Below are 25,661 nucleotides of genomic sequence, written 5' to 3'. Positions count from 1 at the left end.
TATTGATATTTTCCAGATACGATTCTGTAGCAAAAAAACACAAAACTTTTAACACAAAACTAAAACACCAAAGGGGGAAACCATAGATACATAGACCATAAATTCTTTGGCTTTAAACATTTTTTTTTTAAATGAATGTGTTTGGGGTTGGATATGAACAGTTTAAAACATTAAAACTTCCATCCAGATTTTAAGTCTTAGATGTTCCTCTCCAATACATTTTAGTAGGTCAAAGCGCTCAAATATAAACAATCATAATCTTTGGCCATTTAGCTGTCAAATATCACTTTTATTTTATTTTATAAAATGAGCTACATTGTCCTTGTGATTTAATTGATGGCTGGAAGAAAATCAGACACTTTATATACAGCAGGATTTGCGAAACCCTGGAGTCCTATTTGTGGCTATTTCATAATACAAGTTAAAAATACATTTTTTTGTTTTGTTTTGTGGATTAGAAAGGAGGTGCAAGAGGATGGAGAGAGGCATTACAGTTTGAATTTATAATTAGAAATAGAGTCAAATAAAGAGATTATTACCATGAGAGTATTACCAGATGCCCACCCCACCCCCCAGGACCCAGGCAGTCTCTTTGTGAGAATTCACCTTGGGTGTTTAAAAACCATTGCAATAAAAAAAAGTGATAATAAAAATGGTATGTAACCACTGTAGCAAGCACAACAAATATGTTTTATCCTGAGAAATTGCAAAATATTTTCTTATCCCATGTTTGATCCCTGTCTCTTAAGAGTGTTTGAAACCAAAGAATGTAGCAAATACTATTATATATTTAGGCTATTCCCTTAGACCTTGCTTATTTCTTAAATTAATTCATGGACAATGAACAGGGAGAGGAAAATAAGAGCAACCACGAAACGCCCCAGCCATGTGATAGAGAATACCACTTCCTAATGCTTACTCCCTACCTAAGAAAACAGCTTTACTTTCTTCTCTCTTGTGCCAAACTTGATTGCATGGGGCAAGAAAGTACCTAGCAACTCTTTTTTAATGTTGTACTATTAACTTCACTCAACACAACATGTTTACTTCCTTATAACTTTGGGAGTAAGTACAGTGTTTTGTTGCTCGTTTACAATATAGTCAGGCAGCAGACACAATGCATAAAAGGTGCTACCTATCATCAAACACATCAAGGGTGCCGGAGATGTTTCTGCTTTCATCAATAAGACTTTGTTAAACTGTACGTATCAAGAAGTTCAATAGGAGCGATGTAAAGCTAGTCTGATATTTTTATATTTTTGTCTGCCACATTATTTTGAACCAACACTCTACACCTTTATTTATTTATTTATTTATTTAATTTTTTTAAAGATTCTATTTATTTATTTGACACAGAGAGAGAGAGAAGTGAGAGAGGGAATATAAACGGGAGTGGGAGAGGGAGAAGCAGGCTTCCTGCCAAACAGGGAGCCTGATACGGGACTCGATCCCAGGACTCTGGGTTCATGACCTGAGCTGAAGGCAGACAGACACTCAACGACTGAGCTACCCAGGCACCCTTACACTCTACATCTTTAAATGTTGTGTTCATACTTCTCACTTTCCAACGTTCGAGGATGTCATCATTAATTTTCTTCATTAGCTTTGCGTTTCTCAGAAAGGAACATGTTCTCCCGTGGCAATTCTTGACCACTTTAGCAAATTGAGACCACCTGTTCATTTAAGAGTGTTATATGTGTTGGATTACCTAGAATGGCTTGCCCAAAGATTCTCTTTTGGAAAGGTACCAGCACAATGCCTGAAATGCCAGAGGGTGGAAAGTCATGGTCTCGACGGGGGAATGACTAGAGTGTTTCCTGGAGACACTGTTTTCACATGGCTGACATTAATGACAACCCAATGCTACACATTCACTAAATGTTTTCATTTCAGAAGAGCATCAAAACCACGGAGTCCTTTCAAGTTGTCTTCTTTTACTGCGAAACCAGAAACCATGCGAACAACTACTTTCAGTAATAACCTGTGTCCCAGCTACAGGCCGTATTAAACTCTTTGTCATATAATTTTCTAATTTGTGTGTAGGTAGTTGTAGCAAACAACTTCGTTTATTTCGGAGCATGACGTCAGAAAGCATATTTTAATGCAGCAGTGATGGGTAATGAAATCAGAATTTCCACCGAGTCCGCTCTAATTGAACAGTATTGTAAGGAGAGATAAAACAGGAGACTCCGAGTTTATTCCCAAAGTCATTTACATTATTAGGTAATGAGGCTGATTTTATTTTAACAAATGTACTAGGAGGGATGCTTCCATGTGGACGTTGCCCCTTCATAGCCAGTCCACTGGGGAGGCTAGACATCTGTGCCAAGAGTGCTGTCACTGCCCAGAACTAATACGTCATCTCTCTTCTGGAACGGCTTTCCACTCCTGTAGCGGTAGTCTCCATAGTGGCCATTATTCTTCTGGAAAAGTGACTTGGATTTTTTAAAATAACCAATGGTTAATATGGTGAGTAAGGTCAGAGAAGAAACAAGGCCAGGCTGTTTTTCCTTAAGAACAACAACAACAACAGAAGTGACTACGAAGTGGCAAACTCATCTTTATGGGCACGCTGGCCCTGCAAGTGGTTGCCAATGGAAGCAGTTCAAAGAAGTTAGTGACAAGGACAGCATCGCTGTTTTGAAGACCAGTCCTCATTCTGGGTGAGAGGCTGGTGCCAGTAATTTTGCGGGAAGAAAATAGCGGCCGCTGATTCTCTCTTCCAGGAAATTAACATGGTGGATGGCAGCCACAGGGAAAACAAAGAACATTCCAAGGCCGTCTCTGCCTCAGCAGGGAGATGGCTCCACACACACAGCGCGTGTCCCCTAGCCAGATCTCACCCCCGTCCCGAGAGTGCACGGTTCCAGCCATGTCAGAGTTACTACTCCCTGACTAACAAAACAACTACGCAGTGAGCAGTGAGTGTGGGAAGCCGAAGGGAGGGAGAAAGAAGGGAAACTCCTAGAATGGTGCCTTTCGCTGTCATAACCTGATAGCGATCACCAGAGAATTCTGACTTCAGCCACCAGTCCAGGAATCACTAAGATGCCACCAAGGTTGGCTGTGGAGCCATCAGTGTTTTTCCTGCAGGCGGCCCAGAGCTCCCTGTTCTGGGCTGGGCAGACCTCACTGACTCAGCTGTGCGGTTCAAGACCAGGGCTTGCTGGGGAATTCGATAGAAATGGTGGTGGTGGGATGGGACTGAAGCTTTCCCTGTGAGAAGTCCTTTGGAACTACCCGTGTTTTATCCCATTTTGCGGTTTCATGTGTTTGAGGCTATAAAAATGGGTTTTCCCTAAGTTTTATGTTTTAAAGTTTCTGAGATGCTGCTGAAGAATGTGCAGAACTGCGACCTATTTTCTTGTCCCCGTTCCTTTCTTCTAGGGATGGTTTTGGCTTGCTGCAGTTGTGGGGAAGTAGCCTGCGTGGAGTGAAGTGAGTGGCAGCATTCCTAGGGAAACCCTTCTTAGATCTGCCACTCGTGACTTCAGACCCCTTGGCCCACTGGCTGTTTATGCCCATTGCTGAAGTCTGTGTGACCAATTTCCTCCAGTTTCAGCAATTACTCTCGCACTAGACAGACCAAACATTAATTCAAATAACAGTTAATATGAATTTAAATTCCTGGAATGTTAAAATGCATCATTGGTTTAGGAAATTTGTTTGTTGGCCTTTGGGGCTTTCCCCTTTCTCCTTTCTTGTTCCCCATTTTTCTGTTACAGTTGAATAAAATGTGGATCCTGGCAAAATCAGCAAGGGTGGAGATGCCACACGGCTATTTGTCAGGTTAGGAGAAGAGTGAGAGACTGGTATCCTGTGGGGCTGAGGGTTCCCCAGCCTCCTGACTCCCTGATGGAGGTTAGACTGAAGGTAGCCTGACTGCCACTTCTCTTTTAATCTCTTCCTTAAAACCCCATTAAGGATGGAGCACCTGGGTGGCTCAGTCAGTCAAGGGTCTGCCTTCAGCTCAGGTCATGATCCCAGGGTCCTGGGATGGAACCCACATCAGGCTCCCTGCTCCGCGGGGAATCTGCTTCTCCCTCTCCTTCTACCCCTCCTCCCTGCTTATGTTCTCTCTCTCTCTCTCAAATAAATAGATGAATAAATCTTTAAAAAAAGCCATTAAGGAAGGCTCTTGGAATATCACGTATAAAAATCAGAAAGGCCTTTTAAAATCATTGCCCTCACTCTTCCTGAGAACCCCGTGCCTTACTGAGGACATTATGCTTTACAAAGTGCCTTGAACTAGGTTCTCAAAGAATATTTGTAAAATTATGCCCAAAGAAAACATTCTTTGAAATTAATTAGTAATGTCCAAGTCAAGAAAGAAAGACAAATAATAGATTCACTCTAAAATGAACTATACCAGGGGCACCTGTGTGGCTCAGTCATTAAGCGTCTGCCTTTGGCTTAGGTCATAATCCCAGGGTGCTGGGATCGAGCCCCGCATCGGGCTCCCTGCTCGGCGGGAAGCCTGCTTCTCCCTCTCCCACTCCCCCTGCTTGTGTTCCCTCTTTCGTTGTGTCTCTCTCTGTCAAATAAATAAAATCTTTAAAATAAGACAAAGTAAAATAAAATGAACTATACCGTCTAAATGGGCAATGAAATATCCCTCTTGAACACCATTTACCTCGACAGACCAGGAAAGGGGAGAGCATTGGTCTGTCATAGATGGGAGTAATTCACTCTCAGGAAATATTTTGAAATGGATTGATACTTCTCTAGTAGGTACCTGCCTTGCTATTGGCAGTGATAAATTTTATGGTGATCAGTTCATCTTGGCTAACTGACAGTTCAAAAAGCTATTTCCAAGAACAGGAAACCGGCTTCAGTAGAAATATTTGTTGGGCGCCTGGGTGGCTCAGTCGTTAAGCGTCTGCCTTTGGCTCAGGTCATGATCCCAGGGTCCTGGGATCGAGCCCCGCATCGGGCTCCCTGCTCAGTGGGAAGCCTGCTTCTCCCTCTCCCACTCCCCCTGCTTGTGTTCCCTCTCTCGCTGTGTCTCTCTCTGTCAAAGAAATAAATAAAATCTATAAAAAAATATTATTTGTTTATTTTAGAGGGCAGGAATGGGTAAGGATTGTCAGACTTATTCTTATGATGTATTTTAAAGGATGTTTTAAATGAACAGTAATTCCTCAGAGATGCTGGCTGTCTTTCTGATTCTTGGCAGGTGTGTTTGAGGTGTGACTGGTTTTTTAAACAACATTCCAAGGTTATGCACCTGAAAGAATCTTGTCCCATTCAGAATTTTCAGTCTGAAAGCCTGCACACGTATTTAAATGATTTTTTCTAAGCCTTAATTCTTTTCTTTGAACTCTGTTTCTTGGAATTGCTTTCAGTGACTGCATTGGGTTTCTTTGAATAACAGCAAAATTAAAATAAAGGCAGGTCAAGGTGAGTAGCACTGGGCTGACTCCAGCCACCCCTCTGGGCATTGGTTCCCCCACATCTTACAGGGAAGGCTCTTGTCTGATGAACACACTTGTGCTGCCACCAGAACCTGCCTCAGAAGTTACTTCTGTGTGTCTTGATGGTCCTTGACATGACCTTGGACTTGGCCCTTGGCACCAAATGCCTGGACCTTTGTATCTGGGAATGAGGTAGCTTGAGGTCCTAAAATGCTTGGCTGTAGGAGGTTTTGTTTTGAAAACTAAATAACAATTGGAAATAGATTTGTACGACTGATGCTACTTGCCATGGGCTGTGCTGCTATGGATTTAAAGCAAAAGCACACAATTACTGGGGCGGGGTGGGGGGGGTTGGCGCGGTTAAACAACCTAACTCTTTACCAGCACATTCTATTGAAATTGTTTGCCTTGAAGGGAAAATAATACTTTATTTTCCATCAGCACCACATTAGCATTGTGTCGTTGCCTTGTCTCTTCTATAATGGCTCTGTATTGAAAGGAGTGCTTTTTGATCCATAGTAGTAAACATTTATTTTTAAATAAGGCAAAAAAAAAAAAAAAAAAAAGGAGGGGGCAGGTGTATAGAAACAAAGAGTTCTAGCTCTGGTAAGAGTTCTGGCAGAACTTTGGGCGCCTGCGTTCGGCTTAGGTCATGATCCCAGGGTCCTGGGATCGAGTCCCACATTGGGCTCCCTGCTCCTTGGGAGCCTGCTTCTCCCTGTGCCTCTCTCTCTCTCTCTCTCTCATGAATAAATAAATAAAATCTTTAAAAAAAAAAAAGAGTTCTGGCAGAACTTTTACTCTGGACCTTGAGGAGAACATTTCATTATGTTCCCTTTCCTAAGCCAAAAATGAGATGAAATAGACAACTTGGTTGCCACATGGGCTTCTCTTCCCCTTTGGATTACTACTTTCTCCCTGACTAGATGACATCTGTGGGGTCTTGCCATGAAAAAGATGTCCCCACTGTTGGAGAAATGACAGGTCAACTCTCCCGTAATCATCAAATCACAGCGTGGTATAGCAGGACTGAATGGGGAAGACTATCCGGTTCACCAGTGTATCTAAAAACAGATGAGGGGAGGGGAGCCCTGGAGAAAGATGCTGGCAGAGATTCTCAGGGGGGTTGGCAAATCGCACTCACTAACTGGTAGTTTTAGGTCGCTCAGTCTTTTTGCTATCTCACCACACAGCTCTTAGAAGCTTCTCCCACTTCCTCTGCTTACCCACCTCTCCAAGATGCCAGCCTTGCCGTGGGCTTTACCTAGAAAGTGGGTTGCTGACATAATATGCACTGGTGTCTTTCGGTTCTGCTTTTTATCTGTTTAGCGTTACTTCTCATCTTAGGCCTCTGCATTAGAAATAAAGCTCCTAGGGGCTCCTGGGTAGCTCAGTCAGTTAGGCATCCGACTCTTGGTTTCTGCTTGGGTTGTGATCTCAGGGTCGTGAGATGGAGCCCTGTGTCAGCAGAGAGTCTGCTTGAGATTTTCTCTCTCTCCCTTCCTCCCTCTGCCCCTCCCCCCTAAAATAAATCTTCAAAACAAAACAAAACAGAAAGCTGCTAAACTTTACCATGTCTTTATTTAAAAGGAATATGACCTATCCTTCATTCTTTTGCTAGTTCCCTCAACTCCAGTGGCAGACCTTGCCAGATACTACTGTCCTTAAAACGTGCGTGAGGAGGAGAAGGAATGCTAACGTTTATTAAGCACTTACTATGTGCTAGGCGCTGGCTCTACGGACGCTCGACCTGGGTACCCTTTTATAATGCGGTAGGGATCATTTTAAAGGAGAGGAGGAAAATCAGGCACAGAGAGAGTAAGAAAGCTGCCCACATTCAGATGGCTAGTAACAGGGCTGGGATTCAATCCCAGGCTCTAGAACTTGCAGATTTAACCTCTGCACTTCACCTTCAAGGTCATACTCAACTCTTTCCTTTCTTCTCCTTATAAAACAGTTTTCACTTTCATCCTTGGTTTGTACAGAGTGAAGCTAATGCCGTAAGGTGAAGTGTGCTAGTGGGTTCTGTGTATCCTCTTCGCGTCCCCGGTGTCTAACTGTGCAGGTTCCCAGCAAGTAGTGGTAGGACTTGCAGCTGGATGGACCTGTGTGTGAGCATGTGGCATGGGGTGTGTGTGTGTGATGATTTAAGATGGTGGCAGTCATGGGTATTAAAAAGGACCTGCTATTCTGAGCTCAGGCGGTGACAGTAAGATGTGCCCGTAGCAGCTGTTAGCAATCAGAGTGTGTTTCCATCTCATGTGAAATGTGCTGCCATCACTTGTGAAGTGGCTTTCAAAGCCTTGCCACACTGAAGTACCAGAGTGTGTGAATGGTGCACTTTTACTGCAAATTGGAAGAATTCACTTATTCCGATGATAATGTCACACTCACCCAAGCTATCTGAAGTGACAAAAGCATACGTGGCCAAATGCTGGGTAGCTGATAGGAGTCTGTGCAGGACGGTCATAGAATGGCCTCCAAAATGTTTGTCTGCAGGCAAAAGCAGCTCCTTGGACGGTAGGAGCAGAAACCGAAAGTCGAATAAGGACAGTGCCGTGCCCCTTACTGTGATATGGCCACATGGCTGCCGCATTCTTACCTCATCTCTAGTACATGACTCACATAAGAATAGGTAGCTTCAAGATAAACACCCATGGTATACCTTTGCTTTTGTTGGGAAAAATGACATTTATTAGATTATGTCATTAGTCTGTGAAATGATGCTTTGTCTGATGTTCAGACCTTCTTAAAATAAATCTGACAGTGTCTTAGCTTGGTCAGAACAGTCCTTCTCTGCCTCACAACTACTCAGTACCCCCAAGGCTCTGCTGCCTTTTACTGCATCTCCCTTTCCTACAAAGAAATAGCAACCAACTCCTGGTTTCTCCCTGTAGGAATAGACTTGGAAACAACTGTGCTTCAGCTCTCGGCAAATATTGTTAGCCATTCTCTGGTTGATCTTGTATAATTAAGAATGGAAATACTTCTTTAAAAAGCAAGTTTAGAGAGCCTGCAAGTAGAGAGAGAGTCAGAAGACACTCCTCAGGTCATTTGTCTGGTCGTTCCTATGCCCGGCTAAACTGGTTGTCTAAGAAAAGCATCATAAAAGATAATTGTAAAAAAAAATACTATTGAACTGCAATCCAGAAATACATCGGTGATGTATTTGAAGGCTTAGACTTGACATATTGGTTGTTTAGATGTCATTGGCTATGTCCTGGAAATTAGAGGTGGAGAACCCAGCAGAATTTTTCTTCCAGGAGTTGGGCACTAATCCTTCAAGATCTTACAGTCTTAATATGATTAATATGACTTCATCTACACTTCTGCTTCTGGCAAGTCTGAATAATTTGCTTATGACTTTTAATAAAAACCAGACCTTTCCCTGGCTTGTTGTCCAAACCTCCATTCTCCCTATTAATTCTAGGGAGATTTTGTAAAGTGGGAAATAGCACAGAGGTAGAAGGGGGGATCTGGGCTGTGGGATAATCCTTCTTTACCATCCTCACCCTAGGTCCTTGGACGGAGAAAGTTCTCGTATCATCGACCTGTATTCCTGTGGCTATGGATGTATTGTCATTTTAGTCCTCTTTGGCTTACTATGCAGGGATGTAAATGTATTTCCAAGGTTTAAAGTTACAAGTTATTTTCAGTCTTTTGCCATGAATCCAGACTTGATTTGGTTAGAGAATATTTCTTTAAATGACATAATCTACTATTCAATGAATAGTAACTGATCAAAAAAACAATCCAAGCTAATGGAAAGAAGCAGTGGATTCCTTGGCCTGGTAAACTTTGGTGATGTAACCTGGATTCTTGTTATTTTCACCTACTTCTTCATGTCTTCGTTCAGCTGATTTTTGTGGTAGCACCACTGGGGTGGGGGGTGGGGGGGTCATAGAAATTGTACAATCGAAATTTGCAATCAATGACTGACTTTTTAGGCAGGAGATTTTAGCTCTTTAAGGAGTGTTCTGAGGCAAACAGAATGTTTTGATTGATTTATTCAGTAAACTATGATGCCATATGCTAAGCATACAATGGATGAGATTCATATGAAGCCATAGAACAAATAGATTTAAACAAATGTCCTATTTGTTATAAGATCCATTTCTATGTCAATAGGTTGTTCTGTCCATGGACTGGTGGTTGAATCACCAGGTTTGTTTATTTTTATAACACTGTATGTACCTATTAAAAAAATAAATAAAAGCTTCTACATTGAAATACCAAGATTATACAATGAGGCTAGCCTGAGGTGTGCATAAGCAGGTGTGAGATTAAGAGAGCTGCTAAATGGAGGGTTAGGTGTGAGAATTCGGGAGCAATTGTGTAAAGTAAGATTATTTCATAAAATGCAGTAATTCTAATGTTTTGGGTTAAGCAGACACTAGATAAGATCTCCAGATTTGGTTTGGTTTTAAAGATGTTCTTTTCTGTTGTTGTGAAAAACAGACTTCGAATGATGAAAGCAAAGAGCTGACCCCATTGCTCTCAACTGCAAGCAGAGGAAGATTTAACCTAAATGGGGTGCAGTTGTTCTTGTTTAGGGGAAAAAAGGAATTGGTATCTAGAGTGAGGTTGATCACGAGTAAAGATTAGACGCAGTTCTGTTAGTCAGATGACATTTTTTTGGCCTAGTATTATCCAGAAGAATGTAAGGGACACACATCTATTGTTGGAAAAGAAGTTATTAGGGTTTACCTTAATCATAGTCTAACCACTTAGTAAAATAAAATAGATTTTTTCCTTCTGGTAGGAAATGACAGTTAACCCACACTGAGAGATTCAAGAGAAGAATTTTTATTAGATATTTCTGATCTCAAGGTCCTAAAAATCTTCAGGAATTAAATACTGAAAAGAAAAATATAGTTAATTCTAGAATCTTAGAGGAACCTTATCCCAACTGAGAATAATTGGCCAAGTGGCCAGTTACCTTTGTCTTGGTCCCTGATTGCACATAACCCTGCACATTCTCAACAACAAATATGTCTCACTATTTACAAAAGCAATAGAGAGGTTAGATTAGGGAAGACAAAACAGAGAGAAGTATTACTGATACTAATGTATCATCTTTTATTGAGTGAGCATTTATTTATTCAGTGTTTGCCCACTGGATGAGTAAAGAGAAGCTGCTTCTCTTGCCATTCAAGTATTTTATGCAAGGTTGAGGTAGTTACCAAAAGAGGTAAAAAGTCAATTACCTTAAATGTACGTGTTTTGTATGTTACCGTGTAGTAGGAGGGTTCTAGGTAGAACCGGATCTAAAAATCAAAGCCATCCCTATTCCTCTGTATGAAAAATCTGTTTCCTCTCTGGTTGGGCAGAATTTCCCTGTTTGGGGACAGAAGTGCTCATTTGGAGTGGGCTTTCAGCAAAGATATGTATGCATCGGAGAATGTGAGTCAGTTTCTCTGGAAAGCTTAATCTAATAAGGATAGAAGCATATTACAAAGGATTAATATTCAGTTCCCATTGTCAGAACTACCTGCATATTCACAGAAAGCCACATGAGAAGATATGCCTGTCTTCCTTTTTCTTCAGAGATTCCCTGCAAACCCAGCTAAGCTCTTTCTGAATTCATAGAGGGGATTCTGGCCCAGTGTTTTAACTCCTCTGCACTGAAGTCATATGTGTATAAAGTCTGAAGAAAATAGCCGAAGTTCCAAAATTCTACTTTTGACTTATTTTAGATTTAGTTTGCAAATGTTTGTTCTCTTGACTGTTTGAGGTTTGTTTATGTTTATGTGGCAGGTATAGGCACTACTTTTTATTAAAAAATCATTTTTAAAAAAGCTGTTAAGTTTTCAGCAGAAACCACAATCAATTTAAAGAAATGGCTTTAGGGGCACCTGGGTGGCTCAGTCGTTAAGCATCTGCCTTCGGCTCAGGTCATCCCAGGGTCCTGGGATCGAGCCCCGCATCAGGCTCTCTGCTCAGCCAGGAGCCTGCTTCTCCCTCTCCCACTCCCCCCTGCTTGTGTTCCCTCTCTTGCTGTGTCTCTGTCAAATAAATAAATAAAATCTTTAAAAAAAAAAAAAGAAATGGCTTTAAATAGTAGGTGAGATACAGGAGTTTTGTCAAACATGGGCTAGGGCTTTTTTTTTTAATGGCTCTAATTTGACAAGCTCCTTTGAGTCAGACATCGACTTAATACCGAGACTCAGAATGTCACCGTGTGACATGTATGTTTATGGTTTAACATGTGGGAATCCTTCCGTTTCCACAGTGCCTCCTCAAGACTGCACAAGCCCTGGTGAAAGTTTCGTTTCGGTAACTTTGCTTCTGACAGCCATCTATGTGTTCTTTTTCTTCTTGAGACTAACATAGTAACATCTGGACCTATTAGTCCCTCAGGAAGGCATTTTGGGAACCAACAATTAAAAAAAAAAAAAAAAAAACTAAGTCTGGCCAGCAGATGAAAATTACAGTTCTGTGTATTTTTCTTTATTCTCTTTGTGGAGGAGCCTGTTGTGGGTAGTGAGGGCACAGCGTCCTGGTCCTTGCCAAGAATGATATGCCAAGCTTCCTAAAGCTTCCTATTTATATAAGTCTTTTCATCTTCAAAGAGCTTTGCGAGCATTCATTTACCACCACCTGCCTGGGAGGTAAGAATTATTCCCATTTTATAGACGGAGGAAGTGGAGGTGTAAGTGACTTGCTTGAGGCCACCCAGCGAGTTGAGGGTCAGAGAGAGACTTGGAAGGATTGCCGACTCCACTTCTCAGCTGAATCAGCCTGCAGCTCTTTCTCTTGTGTGTCGTTTCCCCTTGGGAGCCCCAGATCGATGCTAGCATAAGTCTAAAGGCATCATATAATCCTGAATAGGGAAGAGACCCCAAGTCTCTCTTACTTGTGGCTGCCTCTACCATTGAAACTCTGGGAAATCCAGCCAGAGAGAAGCCATTTTACCCTCCTGAGATTCACTGTCTGCATCTGTAGATTGGGGGTGATAATACCCAGCGGCCTACTTCAGAGCTGCTGGGAGCACCAAAATCAAAATGTGCTGATGAGAACAAAAACTTTCAAGCCTGTTACAGAACTCTGCAAATATCAGACATTCTTATTGCTGCCAGAAATGACCACGAGGTTGCAGTATCAAAGGGGTAGGGCTTTTCTAATTAGGTGGCTAATTGCTTTGGTGATGTTCAGTGAGGATTAAATACTGTTTTTATGAAAGAATCCACAATCAGTGGAAGGAAAGACTGTATCAGGGAAACATACTAGTATGATAACTAGTATATAGTTAGCAGACAAAATGGCAGAACACACTGATGGTTAGTTGGGACAGTATGCTGCTGGAACTTGGCCTTCGCCACCCCCGAGGATCATCAAACATGCCTGGGCTGCGGAACATAGCCAGGCTGTACCCTGAGCCATGTGTGCAGGACAACTGAAGGTGCCAAACTGGTCAAAGCCCACAGTCTATTCCCCTCCCACCACGGAGATGTAATGAGAGCTCTCTGCAAATCCTCTGGTGGCCTGTGGCTTCCAGCAGCAGCCCTGAGAGAGTGGAGGAGAAGCATTTTGCTCCCTGAATTGTTCACCACTAGTATGCACGGCACCTTCGCACAGTATAAAGAAGGCATCAACCCGGCAAGGATGCTTTGGAAAAGAGGTGCTTCTCTGGGCAGACAAATGAGAGCGAGGCTCCCTTGCTCCGGACTGTTACAGCCTCTCTGTAGCAGCCTCAACAGCCAGGTGAATTTCAGCCCCTACTTTTGTCCCCTCGGCGGGGCCCCATTGTGCAGGGCACAGTGTCCTTGGAATCAGGAGATAGCCAGACCCAGAGGGGCTAGAAAATTCTAGAAGCCGGGAGCTTTGAAAGCTGCTCCAGGTAAGCAGGTGAAGCCTCTGCCATTCTCCCCCAGCCAGCCTTGACATGCAGGCCTGGCCACATCCAGGCAGCTGCAGAAGCCTTTAATACCCCAGCAGTTTTAAACTGGGGATAAAATAAAGTGACTAATCCATAAAGGACTCAAGCCATTTTACTGAAAATAAAATCAAATGCCTTGGGGTTTTTCTTTTTAATCTTTATTGGTTTTTCTGCTTACAAAAGTAATACATGCCGATTGTAAAAAATTCAAACGTTGGAGGAATATGGAACATAGCAAGTGAAAAGCCTTCCATATTCTCAGTCCTCCCGAAGAAAGACTGTCAACAGATTGGTGTAAAAGATAGTTGTTTTTGGGTTTGGGTTGTTTTTTTTTTTTTCTTTTTTTAAGCAGTAGTTCTCTATGGTTTTTGCAAGACACACAAAACTGTGTAACATTCATCTGTGTCACATACTCTCATGGGTGTACCCAAGGTTTGGCTATTTCCTGGCAAGTCAGCAGTAACCCCACCCTGTTCAGTCCAATTCAAGAAAGTATATGGTTATGCATGTGAGCTAGAGTGAAAGATATTATTGGGGTAACCATAGGTCCCTATTAGTTTGTTTTTTATATGAACCAATAAAAAAAATTTTTTTTTTTTTTTACTATTATTAGTAGCACATTCCTTGGGACACATACCACAACTGATTGCAATATACTGCTGGGCTGTAGCAGTTAAGTGCCAGTGTTGTAAAGGATTGCTGTGGTAGCTTGTATGAACTGCCTGTCATATTATTGGGAGGATAAGCAGCTTTTCTCTATCCCCACTTTGGAAAGGGCTTAAAGTCTGGAGAAAAGAATTTCATTTCGCTATAAGGCAGGATTTCTTATCAACAATAACAATAATAATAACTACTATTTATTGAGTGCCAAATATATCTAACAACTGTATGATGTGCATATATATATAGAGAGAATACATATATAAAATAATCATTTATGTGCTACATCATTTATACATTGTATTACCGAATCTTCAAATATAAAACTCAGGCTCAGAGAGGTTAAGTAATTTGCCCAGCCTTAAAAATTGTTAAACATTGGTGTCAGTCGTCTTAAGGTCAAAAACTCCACTCAGAATTTTATAAAATGGAGAAGAATGGTCTAGAAGGTTGGTGATTACTTACAGTTATAAAATACTAATAAGTGAAGTAACTCCCAGGAAGATATCTTGACATCAGTTCTGAGTAGTTATCAAAGTTTAACCAAATTATTTGTGCTTAGTCCTTTGTATCCTTGGTTAATGGTAGCGTACTAATAGCAGTCTGTTCCTGATGTTGTTATTGGAGCAATTTAGCTTGGCTGTGAAGTATGGTGGGAAAAGGGGAAAAAAACTATTGAGTTAAACAAAGACAAAACGTGTCCAAATCCCAAACTTACCTCTTCCGAGCGCTCTGACTTTGTGCAGGTTGTTTAGCCTCTCTGAGCTTCCATTTTCTTACCTGAAAAATGCACATGATGATGATGATGATGATAGCACCCCCTCCCTCATAGGGTATTGGAGGAATGGATATAATGCCTAACACATTATAAGCCTAAATACATGTTGCATATTATTGGTTATTATAAATCCATTAGATTATCATGGCATCACCTTTCACCCATAGAATGGGTACAACTCTTGTACAATTGTACTTTTTAATTCTTCGGGAGAATGGGTATTTTTCTCTGGACCAAGATATCTCCCCAAAAAAAAGGTCCTGAGGAGTCAATGAGGTGTTAAGAATGCCATTGTCCATGTTCTTGTCCCTTTTATAACTAAAAGTAAAAAGCCAACCTTTTACAGAAGTACAATGCTAAATGACAGCCCAGCCCAAGGACCACTTGGCTAATGAGCATACTTGCATTCCAGGATTTCCTGACTCCCCGGTGCCACTTGTTGTCAGCTCCTTGAAGCTGCAGAAATTTGCCTCTGCAGGTGTGGAGAGCGTGCTTGAATTACTTAGGGTGCATGAGAGAGCAAATTATTTAGGCAATAGAGCTGAAAATGTGGGCAAATTAGAATTTTTCATAGCAAGATTGTGCATTGTTAAGCCAATTCATGATTATATGTGTGTGTCTTGCTTCAGATATTCCGCTACACAATAAACCTCTTTGCTGCGATGAATATGTATGGGGACTAATTTAATCAATATACTTGTGACAGTAGTGGTGTCTGACAGAACTCATCCTTTGAAATTCTGGCTGAGTTAATCTGTGCAGTATATATATGGGCCAAGATTCATAATTTGTGTTAAAAGAAGATTATTTTGAAAAGAAACAACGCTGCCTGTTAGAAAATGAAAAAAGCCTGGGGGATAGAAAGCAAAGGGCAAAGGGACTTTTGTCCTTTTCCCTCTTATTGGTCTGAAAACTCAAATTTAAGGAACTAAACTGCTCTTTTTGAAAAAATATGGCAAGGCATTTTTTTTTCTCATTGATACATTTGAATTCTGTTAATTGACTAAAAGGTGGAGGGAAGTAGCTTTTATGCATTGTTGGATTAAATGGAAGATTGAGTAAGTGCCCTGGTCGAATCTGCAAATGTTTGCTTTCTGGAAATATCAACACATGTGATCAGATCACATTCAGAGAGTTTGCTTTTTGGAGCAGGTGGATTTTAATCATTTCCTAAAGAGCACTTGCAACTGAAATTGTCTTCTGAGATAAGAGAGTCAACCCAGAGGGTAAGCTAGTCGAATAGTTGCATCTGACCAATCAGAATACTTGAACTTTGCTTTGGAGAACCCTCCCGTCACCTTACCATGAGATTCCTGGTGAAGCTTTTCTAATTCCCATTCTTTGGCCAACATTGTCCACGGGAGCTAAGCACAAACACAGTGGGGGTTAAAGGTCTAGGCCAATGGCCCCTGCTTGAAAATACAGGTCAGTCTCCAGTGAGTCCATTCATACTAAGCACCTTGGCCTCCATAAATCTTGGGAAATACGTCTCAACTTGAGTGCCCTCCAGATGCGAAGACCCTGGGAGCTGAAGGAAGGATGAGTTTGGAAGCCTGACTCAGGCCAGCAGTCCTATGCAGTATTAGGCACCAAACTCTGGGTCTGTGCTACAGTGACCCTCCTGGCTTCCCCTCCACCACCACCTTCTGCCCCCGCAGCCAGGCCATGAGTCATTCCAAGGGTGGAGATGCCAGGCTAGGATCCCAGGGCCACCGCCATCATGAACAGACCCCTCCATGCCAGATCTCCATATCACTTGTAGGATTGCAGGAAGCCACTGGCAGGCATTTTGGTCCTGTCTTAAACATCATCATTTCACTTCTCATGCATAATCCACTATGAGCCCAGGCAGAATGAACAGCAATACGTTATTCTCCATCCAATCCAGATAGTTTTACTCAGCATTCCCAATATGGTCTGCCCAGGGCCTTCATATCTTATAAAGAACTAAATAGAGGTGCTTGATCTCTCCATTGTTAAGCTGGAAGGAAGGTAAATCTTGAAAGGCCCAAGTTCAGCACTGAGGTTGCTTTAATTGCCTCACATCGTTTTGATGCTGACTTAAACTACAGGGTTTAGCGAAGTTTGTCTGTGTCTGATTTCTGTGATTACGGCTTGAGGTGAGACATAAGCAGAAGCAACTCAGTGTCGGTCTTTTTATTTCACATATAAATTTTGCTTAATAGATGGTCCAAGTACTTTATGTTGCCTAATTATTCTATTCCTTAGGGGTTAGGGTGGGGGAGGCTGCTTCTCATTACAGACTAGTTAATTCCTGTGGGAAAATCCAGGCCATCACTCTCAGCTGATAACACCTTTCAGAATGTCTGTACCACCGCTTGGCTTTTGTGTCTCAGAAGTGTTGGACGTAACTCTTATCTAGAGCTACAGACAATATTTGACACAAAACTTGGCCTTGACTATATTAAAAAATATCAGAGGGGCCATCAATGTGAAGCATTATTAGAGTTCAGATTTCATAAAGAAGTTCCTTGAAGAAATCAAACAAGATACTAAGATGAGGCAGACTTAGAAATTATCATTTTTGTTAAATGTGACCTTATAACACATTAAGCTGCAGAACTCAGAATGGACAGTATACAAAGAAACCATTATTGAGGTATTAGAAACCTACCCATTACGAAAAATATATCTGATGTAAGATTTTGAACAGTCTCTAACTCTGGACAATGAAGCTCACTATGTCAACACTAAAAGTGATTGATGTGAGGGGCGCCTGGGTGGCACGGTCGGTTAAGTGTCTGACTCTTGGTTTCGGCTCAGGTTGTGATCACAGGATCGTGAGATCTAGCCCCGTGTCAGGCTTTGCACTCAGCGTGGAGTCTGCTTAAGACTCTCTCTCCCTTCTTTCCCTCTCCCTCTGCCCCTCCCCTCCCCTCCACGCTCACTCACTCTCTCTCTCTCTCTCTCTCCCCCCACTCTCTAAAATAGATAAATAAATCTTTTTTTAAAAAGTGATAGACATGAAAAGGGACTCTCCTTCTAGAATAGCTTGCACTCCCTAAAAGTCACCACAGTACTTGTACTGGTCCCCTTGAAAGGAAGTTAGCAGGTACACATGGTTTATAATGAGGTTAAATCCAGTAATTTAATGTATACTGTTTCTGAGTATTGAATGCAAACATCACATCAAATCCAAAGTAAGTGGTTGTGGAAATTACTCCAGGATATGGGATTACACCGGAAGAAAGAGCGGGCTGTATGTATGTGTGTGTTACTTACATTGTGCAACATATTCCTTGTTGATAAGTCATTGCTATGTGTAAGGCTTGGGGTTAGGTAGGGGCTATATGAAAATGAAGTATACTTATGCTCTTACAGTTGTGTTTGTGTGTGTGATTAAGTAATCTGACATGATATCCATAGTGAAAACCATGAAAAATAAAACTTAGCGTAATGGAACATTCCGGGTACCCTGGTGAACGTTGCCATCCTGTGTATACAGCTCAGTATTGGTCTTCTTTATTTCACATGTAAATTATATTTAATAGGTGGGCCAAGAACTTTGTTTTGCCTAATTATTCCTGAGGTTATTTTTTTAATCCTTAATTATGTTCTTCCCAACCAACTGTGCCCAAGGTATATTGGGTTTGCTTAGAAATGTGCTTTGTCATATTTGAGAACTTTGGTGTGATATCTGTTAGTTATTGGGTGGTCTTCCAACATGAAGCATCTTCAAATGATCAGTTGGTTAGAAATGTATGCACACTATACCAATCAGTTTCCAACATAAAGAACTGAGAAACTGCATATACTATTCATCAGGATTCACCATTATTAAATTCAGATAGGATATTAACTTTATGGTTGAAAGGTTTTGATCGTACACAAATGGACTGATTTTCAACACATGCCAACTACATTAATTAAAAAAGATAATTAAGGCATTCTTAACTTGCCAGCAAATGTAACTTATTAATATTCTGAATTGAATCATTTTCCTAAGTAGTCTTGACTTTTTGGAGTATATTTTTTCCCCTACCAGTGGAGCTACAATGCTCAGCCAAGACAGATTTATGACCTTTTAAAAATAATGATGGAAAATGAGATCGGAGGAAACATTTTAGTATCTGCTTTGCTCTGAGGCCTAAACTGCGAGCTCTCCAGTTCTTGAAGGCTTTGAAATGCTGATTCCAGTCTTCTTGTGGGTTCTTAAACACCTTCTCAAATGACCCATTTTAATAACCCGAAAGCTATTATATAACGAGCAGCCATAATTTAGTCCAGGGCTCTAGGGGGACCCTCACAGTTCAGCAATGAATAGTTAATGCAGTATAATGTTTAGCAGGTTATTAGTTTTCACTATACAAATGCTGATCAGGGAACGCTTTTATAAGGTGTTTAAAAGAAAATGTAATTAACTGGTTGCGTGCTTCTGTTGCAGCTCAAATTGAAATTATTCCTTGCAAGATCTGTGGAGACAAATCATCAGGAATCCATTATGGTGTCATTACATGTGAAGGCTGCAAGGTAAGCCTTTTTAATTGTTGTTGTTGTTTCTATTAATGTTAGAATGTATCTTTGTGATGTGACTTCTACTATGTCTGAAAATTCAGCTCCTCGGCATTTTGAGTGAAGAGAGATGACAGGACGGTAAATATTTTGGTGTTAAATTACAATTAAGAAAGTCATATATATTTTTATGTCTTCCATCAAAATAACAGGAGGCTAGAGAAGAATATTTGAACATTGCTTGTTTGTCACCTCCAATCCTGGATTTGATGGAACTGATGAACAATCCCTTTGGTTATCTTTTTTAAAAAAGAAATGATTCTAGATTTCTGTAGTGTCGCTATTACAAGCTTTTTGTAAGAAGGTATTTCCAATAGTTTAATCAGAATGTGATTGAAAGTCTTATTGTTGGCACACATATGTTGTTACATCTGGCCAAATTATGGGAAAGCCATTGGAAAGAACTGGGTTCTGGTCCTAGTGCCACCACATGTCCCACTTGTTGGGGGCTTGTCTTAATCTTTTAGTGACTCAGTTTCTTCATCTATAAAGTAGGCGTAACACCTGTTTTTCCTACCTCTTAGAACTATTCCGGGGATAGAATGAAAAACTGTAAATAAAAGTCCTTATAAACGGAAAAGTGCCATTTAAACCTAAGTATTATCCTTCTTACTGCTGTTGATACTATTTTAATTATTACTGATGCTGATCGAGGGCAATGCATTACAGCACATGCGTAATTTGGGAATGGGAATAGAGATGTTTATCCTAATCATTCAAGACCTCCAAGCCCAGATTGCCTCTGTTATTCAAATCTCAATTTATTAAGATTTAAATCCTCCTGCTTATATTGGAAGGGCCTTGAGACAGCTTACAGGATAAAACAGTACAAAATAAACAGGCGAGAAGCTATTTAAACATGCAGGCAGCTTCTGAGACAGCTGATTGCCACTGAACCAGGCCTGAATAAGCCCTAAGGCATTTTGAGGCTGCACCAAAAAAAGTAAGTAAGTAAGTAAGTAAGTAAATAAATAAATAAATAAAATCCACGCATTTGGTTAGCTTTCCTTCGGTGAAATTAGAAAATATAATGTCATAAAATACAAAATCACCACAGACACAAATAACTACTGAGAGACTTCAGGGAAATTTGCCTTGTAGTTTCCTTAAGTCTTTGTTTTACTGTTAATCATCGTAATGTGCGGCTTTGTACATGTACAGATGCTTCATATTGATTCCATCTTGGTGACTTTCTGCACGCCGCCAAACACACTCTTTTTCTTTGTCATTACCTGCCTTTTAGAAATAGGGGGCTTGCCACTTAAAGAGGATTTTGAATTGTTCATCTTATAGCAACCCTCAAGGCCTCAGGTTCTGGATTACCAAGAAAAAAAAAAATGATGTCCTTTTACTTCCTCAGCTTGCCTTCCCTCAAAATTAATCAATTAAGTAAATAAAAGTCCACAAAATGAAATCAGTTGCCTGGCTTATGCCATCCTGGGACAACTGTCATCCCGTTGACTTTCAGAGTTAATTCGGCTGATGTGGCTGGGCACCTGTCACCCACCCTTCCCCCTCACCCGAACCTTCTCGTCCTGGTCCAAGATGGCACAGCCTTTCTTGGTGAAGGGCATACAGACCGCAGTGCCCCTGCCCCCCCTTCCCCAGCAGAAGCTCCAGGCAAACTTGATTCTGTGCATTGCATCTCGCCTAGTTATGTTCTTCAGTGGGCAGGGTCCTGGGCATTCACCACATGTCCTTTCATTCTGTCCTGAGAAACTGACCACTCTCTCTGAGTCTTCTAGGAATGCTACGTGTGGTTTTAGGTGCTGACTAAAGCAAGCACCTCAGATCGGCGTCTGAGGCTGGGCCAGGGTTGGGATGAGGTCTGCTTTGTGCAAAATAACGCACCAGTGCAGAAGATTCATGAATAACATGCTGTTCAGTAAAATCTGGACTGTCTGAGAACTGCTGGGTTCACACACTGCAGAAACAGTGTGTGTTTTCTTTTACCCCCAATGTTTATTTATGACAAAAATTAAAGCCGTAAGAACACAAGGGGCAGCTATTATTTTATCATTGTCATTTTTCTAGATCCCCGCCCCAATCTTGTACAGCCCCGATGCCAAAGTGTATTTTGGTTATCTGTGGCTCTTTCTTCTGTCCTATTGACTTTATACAATGGAAATCACCAGACAATTAAAACTTAATTTTATTGACAGATTGAGCCTAGGCCCAGTCTGGGACCTATACAGTGGTGTGTGTTTATATTTGATGCATATAGTATTTGGTATGCAATTATAGTTTCCCTCTGCTATAATTAATATTTTCACTTCTGGCTGTGGTGAAATCAAGAGACTTCTGCTTTTGCCGTTGATGTTAATGATTTATCATGCTCTAACCAGGTGAGGGTGGTTATAGCATCATAAATTACAAATAATTTATCTCGGTGATAGGATCACTAGACATTTGGAAAATTTCTAATTATATATATGTAAATAGATATCTAATGAAAAGAAAGAAAGTGACTCAGTCATTTTCTGAGCTAATCATTTTATGAATGTATTTTATTTATTTTTTATTTTTAGATTTTATTTATTTATTTGACAGAGAGAGAGAGATAGTGAGAGCAGGAACACAAGCAGGGGGAGTGGGAGAGGGAGAAGCAGGCTTCCCGCGGAGCAGGCAGCCCGATGCGGGGCTCGATCCCAGGACCCTGGGATCATGACCTCAGCTGAAGGCAGACGCTTAACCGACTGAGCCACCCAGGCGCCCCTTTATGAATGTATTTTAAATTGCATTTTAAAGTCAACCACCTGAAACCCTAAGAAACCAAAGAACCTATTTAATTGCTGAAATGATGATTTATTTTACCACATATTTGCTCGGGTAAACATTGCACATAAACCGCAAAAATGATGCCAGTTTGGTAGCTCTTTTCTCTGGTTTCTGGGTATTCCCAGCCCACCCTCTCCAAGTCCCCTTTGCTACCTGTAGAGAGACAGTATTGTGAAATGCTTATGGTCTGACTTTGGAACCAGACTGCCTGGGTTTGAATCCTAGTTCTGCTTTACCAGCCTGAGCACCTGCCCAACCTCTCTGTGCCTCTGTTTCCCCATCTGTAAAATGAGGTGGACATTGTAGTTACTTCCCAGGGTTATCATACATTTAGGTAAAGCACGGAGAAAAGTGCCAGGCATGTAACAATCGTTCAGTAACTGTTGGCTGTTGTTACAGTCATTGCTAGCCAAATTCCATACAGCTTGAGTCATGCTGCTCTAGTCAGATATCATTTCCAGAACATATATGGGTCCAGTCTTGATTTTTTTGTGACCATTTGCTTATTTATCATGTAGACTCTTCTACTAAAAACAAAAATATGAGCACCCCCTTGGGGCCAGGCACTACATAAGCACTGTAAGGGATCCAGAGACATAGAAGACCTGAGCCACCTCAAGCAGTTCATGGTCTAGTTGTAGAGATGAGGTCTGCAAAGGAGCAATGCAAGAACTAAACCCTAGGTTTAATAAACCAGAAAAAAATTTTAAAAGGGAGGGGGTGGTTCAGAAAGAGATCCATGCATTTAAGGTCAATTAAATTTTGACGAAGATGCCAGTTGAATTCAATGAAGAAAAGATAGTTATTTCAAATAATATTGCTGGAACGACTGGACATTCATATGAAAAAAAATGAACTTCACATTTATACCTCTCACTGAAAGTAAATATTAACTTAAAGAATATCCTAAGCATAAAGCGTAACTCTATAATATTTCTAGAGGAAATCATATATTTTTGTAACAATAGACATACAAATATTTCTCAGACCACACACTGAAGTCCTTACTTTATTTTATTTTTTTTTTTTAAGATTTTATTTGACAGAGAGAGATACAGCAAGAGAGGGAACACAAGCAGGGGGAGTGGGAGAGGGAGAAGCAGGCTTCCCGCGGAGCAGGGAGCCCGATGCGGGGCTCGATCCCAGGACTCTGGGATCACGACCCGAGCTGAAGGCAGATGCTTAGCGACTGAGCCACCCAGGTGCCCTTATTTTAAAAAATAACAAATTGGACTTAATCAAAATTAAAAACTTGTACCCTTCAAAAGGTATCATTAGTAAAAAGAAAAGGCAAGCCATATACTGGAAGAAATAAAACAAAAAAATAAATTTTAAAATAAAAGGACAAAAACAATAAAAAGGAACAATAACTTGAACAATCTCGTCACAAAAGCTGGACAAGGAACCAGTGAACATGTGGATATATTCTCAACATCTTTAATCATTAGGGAAATGTAAATAAAACCACAGTGAAATACCATGACATATTCATCTGAAAGGCTAAAATTAAAATAGAACAAAACACGAAGAAGAACAAAAACACTGCCTAGAACAAACATGATGAAGATTCAGAGAAACTGGTGAATTTTTCAGTCTCCTACATTACAGGGGGCGGGGGGGCTGTGACATGGGACAGCCCCTTTGAAAAAAGGTGGAAAATAGGATAAGTTATTAGCCCCACATATGACCTAATGGCCCATCCTAGGTATTTACCCAAAAGAAACAAAGCACCTGTCCTAGAAAGACTTTTATATGAATATTTGTAGTACCTTTATTCATAATGGCCATCAGCTGGAAACAACCCAAATGCCCATCAACTGAAAAATGGATAAAAGTGTGTGGTGGATGGTTGAATAAGATCCATGGAATGGAATGCTGCTTAGCAATAAGAGAGGATGTACTATATGTGCACAAAACAACATGATGATGAATGAAAGAAACCAGAAACAGAAGAATAATTAATGTATAACTGCACTTATATGTCATTCTAGAAGAAGCAAAAATTTTAAAGCTATAATGGCAGAAAGCAGATGTGGTAACCTGGAACCGCGGTAAGGTATCACCATTACTGAGAGGGACACTTTTTGTGGCTTGTGGCAATGTTCCGTCTTGATTGTGGTGGTAGTTCCACAGGTGTACACAGTGTCAAAATTCACGAAGGTGTACTCTTCACAATGGTTCGTTTTTGAATTGAATTTATGCCTCGATGAAGTGTATTTAAAATATATATTAAAAACTAAATCCCGGAGTAAGACTGTAATCTGTGGTGTGGCACAAACAGCACATACCCACGAGGCAGCAAGAACCTAGAGGTGGGGAAGTCTTGGTTGTCTTTTGGGGACAGCATATAACCCGGTGTGACTGGAGCAAAGGGTCACTTTCTGTGGATAATGGAAAATAAGAAGGGTATGCCATTCCCAAACTTTTAAAGGCTCTATTATACCAAGGTTTTTATTAGGAGGGTACTTTGCTTGTTCTTTTTTTTTTTTTAAGATTTTTAAAATTTATTTGAGAGAGAGAATGCACATACAAGCATGGGGGGCAGAGGGGCAGAGGGAGAGAGTCTTTTTTTTTTTTTTTGGATCTCAGGGGTTTTTTTCCATTTTTATTGTTATGTTAATCACCATACATTCCATCATTAGTTTTTGATGTAGTGTTCCATGATTCATTGTTTGTGCATAACACCCAGTGCTCCACGCAGAACGTGCCCTCTTTAATACCCATCACCAGGCTAACCCATCCCCCCACCCCCCTCCCCTCTAGAACCCTCAGTTTGTTTTTCAGAGTCCATCGTCTCTCATGGTTCGTGTCCCCCTCCGACTTACTGAGGGAGAGAGTCTTAAGCAGACTCCATGCTGAGCGCAGAGCTGGGGCTCCATCCCACAACCCTGAGATCACGACCTGGACCAAGAGTCAGAGGCTTAACCGACAGAGTGACCCAAGAGCCTCTACTTGTTCTTTTGAAGTAATGAAGGAACAGTGCACCAGCTTTGGTCATGCCTTGAATATTGCATTTCAGAAAAACATAAAATCTAGGCCTGCAGGGGCTTAGGTCTGTCACTGAAGATGTTTCCGAGCTCTTGGAACAGAATTTAGTCCCAGCTCTGGGTGAGCTGTAGGAGGGTGTGTGGGGTAAGCTGAGGCAGGCCTGCCTGGGAAGTGGGGCCAGGCCATGGAATGGGCAGGCAGAGGAAAGGGCCAGAAATAAAACAAGAGATTGTGGATGTTGGGGGTGAGATTCTGTCTTCAAAGTGAATAACAATGCTGAAGTGTTTATAGAAAAATGACACCGGTTAAGATTTCCTTTGAGAAGTGGTCCTATTTTTCATTCCACCTCCGTTCCTAGCTTCATCATTAAAGATTTTTTTTTTTTAATTCATTAGAGAGAGAGTACAAGCATGAGCGGGGGGGGGGGGGGGGGGGAGGGGCGGGGAGGAGCAGAGGGAGAGGAGAGAAGCAGACTCCCTGCCGAGCAGGGAGCCCGATGCAGGGCTCGATCCCCGGACCCCGGGATCACAACCCGAGCTGAAGGCAGACACTTAACCATCTGAGCCACCCAGATGCCCCCCTAGCTTCATCATTAGATACAGTGATGATGATGATGAAAAATTTATTTCCC

At 41.2% G+C, this 25,661-nt stretch overlaps 1 protein-coding gene across 2 annotated transcripts in view; it reads left to right on the top strand.

Moving 5' to 3' along the window:
• Positions 1–25,661, top strand: part of RORA (RAR related orphan receptor A) — a 708,798-nt gene that overhangs the window by 646,976 nt on the left and 36,161 nt on the right. For both annotated transcript variants that reach the window (XM_027569193.2, XM_027569194.2), the window contains one exon: positions 19,137–19,222. In XM_027569193.2, coding sequence (XP_027424994.1) covers positions 19,137–19,222 — 86 coding nt within the window. The remainder of the gene's footprint in view (positions 1–19,136; positions 19,223–25,661) is intronic.

Source organism: Zalophus californianus, chromosome 6, assembly GCF_009762305.2.
Source record: "Zalophus californianus isolate mZalCal1 chromosome 6, mZalCal1.pri.v2, whole genome shotgun sequence".
NCBI classification, from domain to species: domain Eukaryota; kingdom Metazoa; phylum Chordata; class Mammalia; order Carnivora; family Otariidae; genus Zalophus; species Zalophus californianus.
The sequence above is the reverse complement of the archived record's forward strand: the minus strand, read 5'-3'. Positions and strand labels throughout refer to the sequence as shown.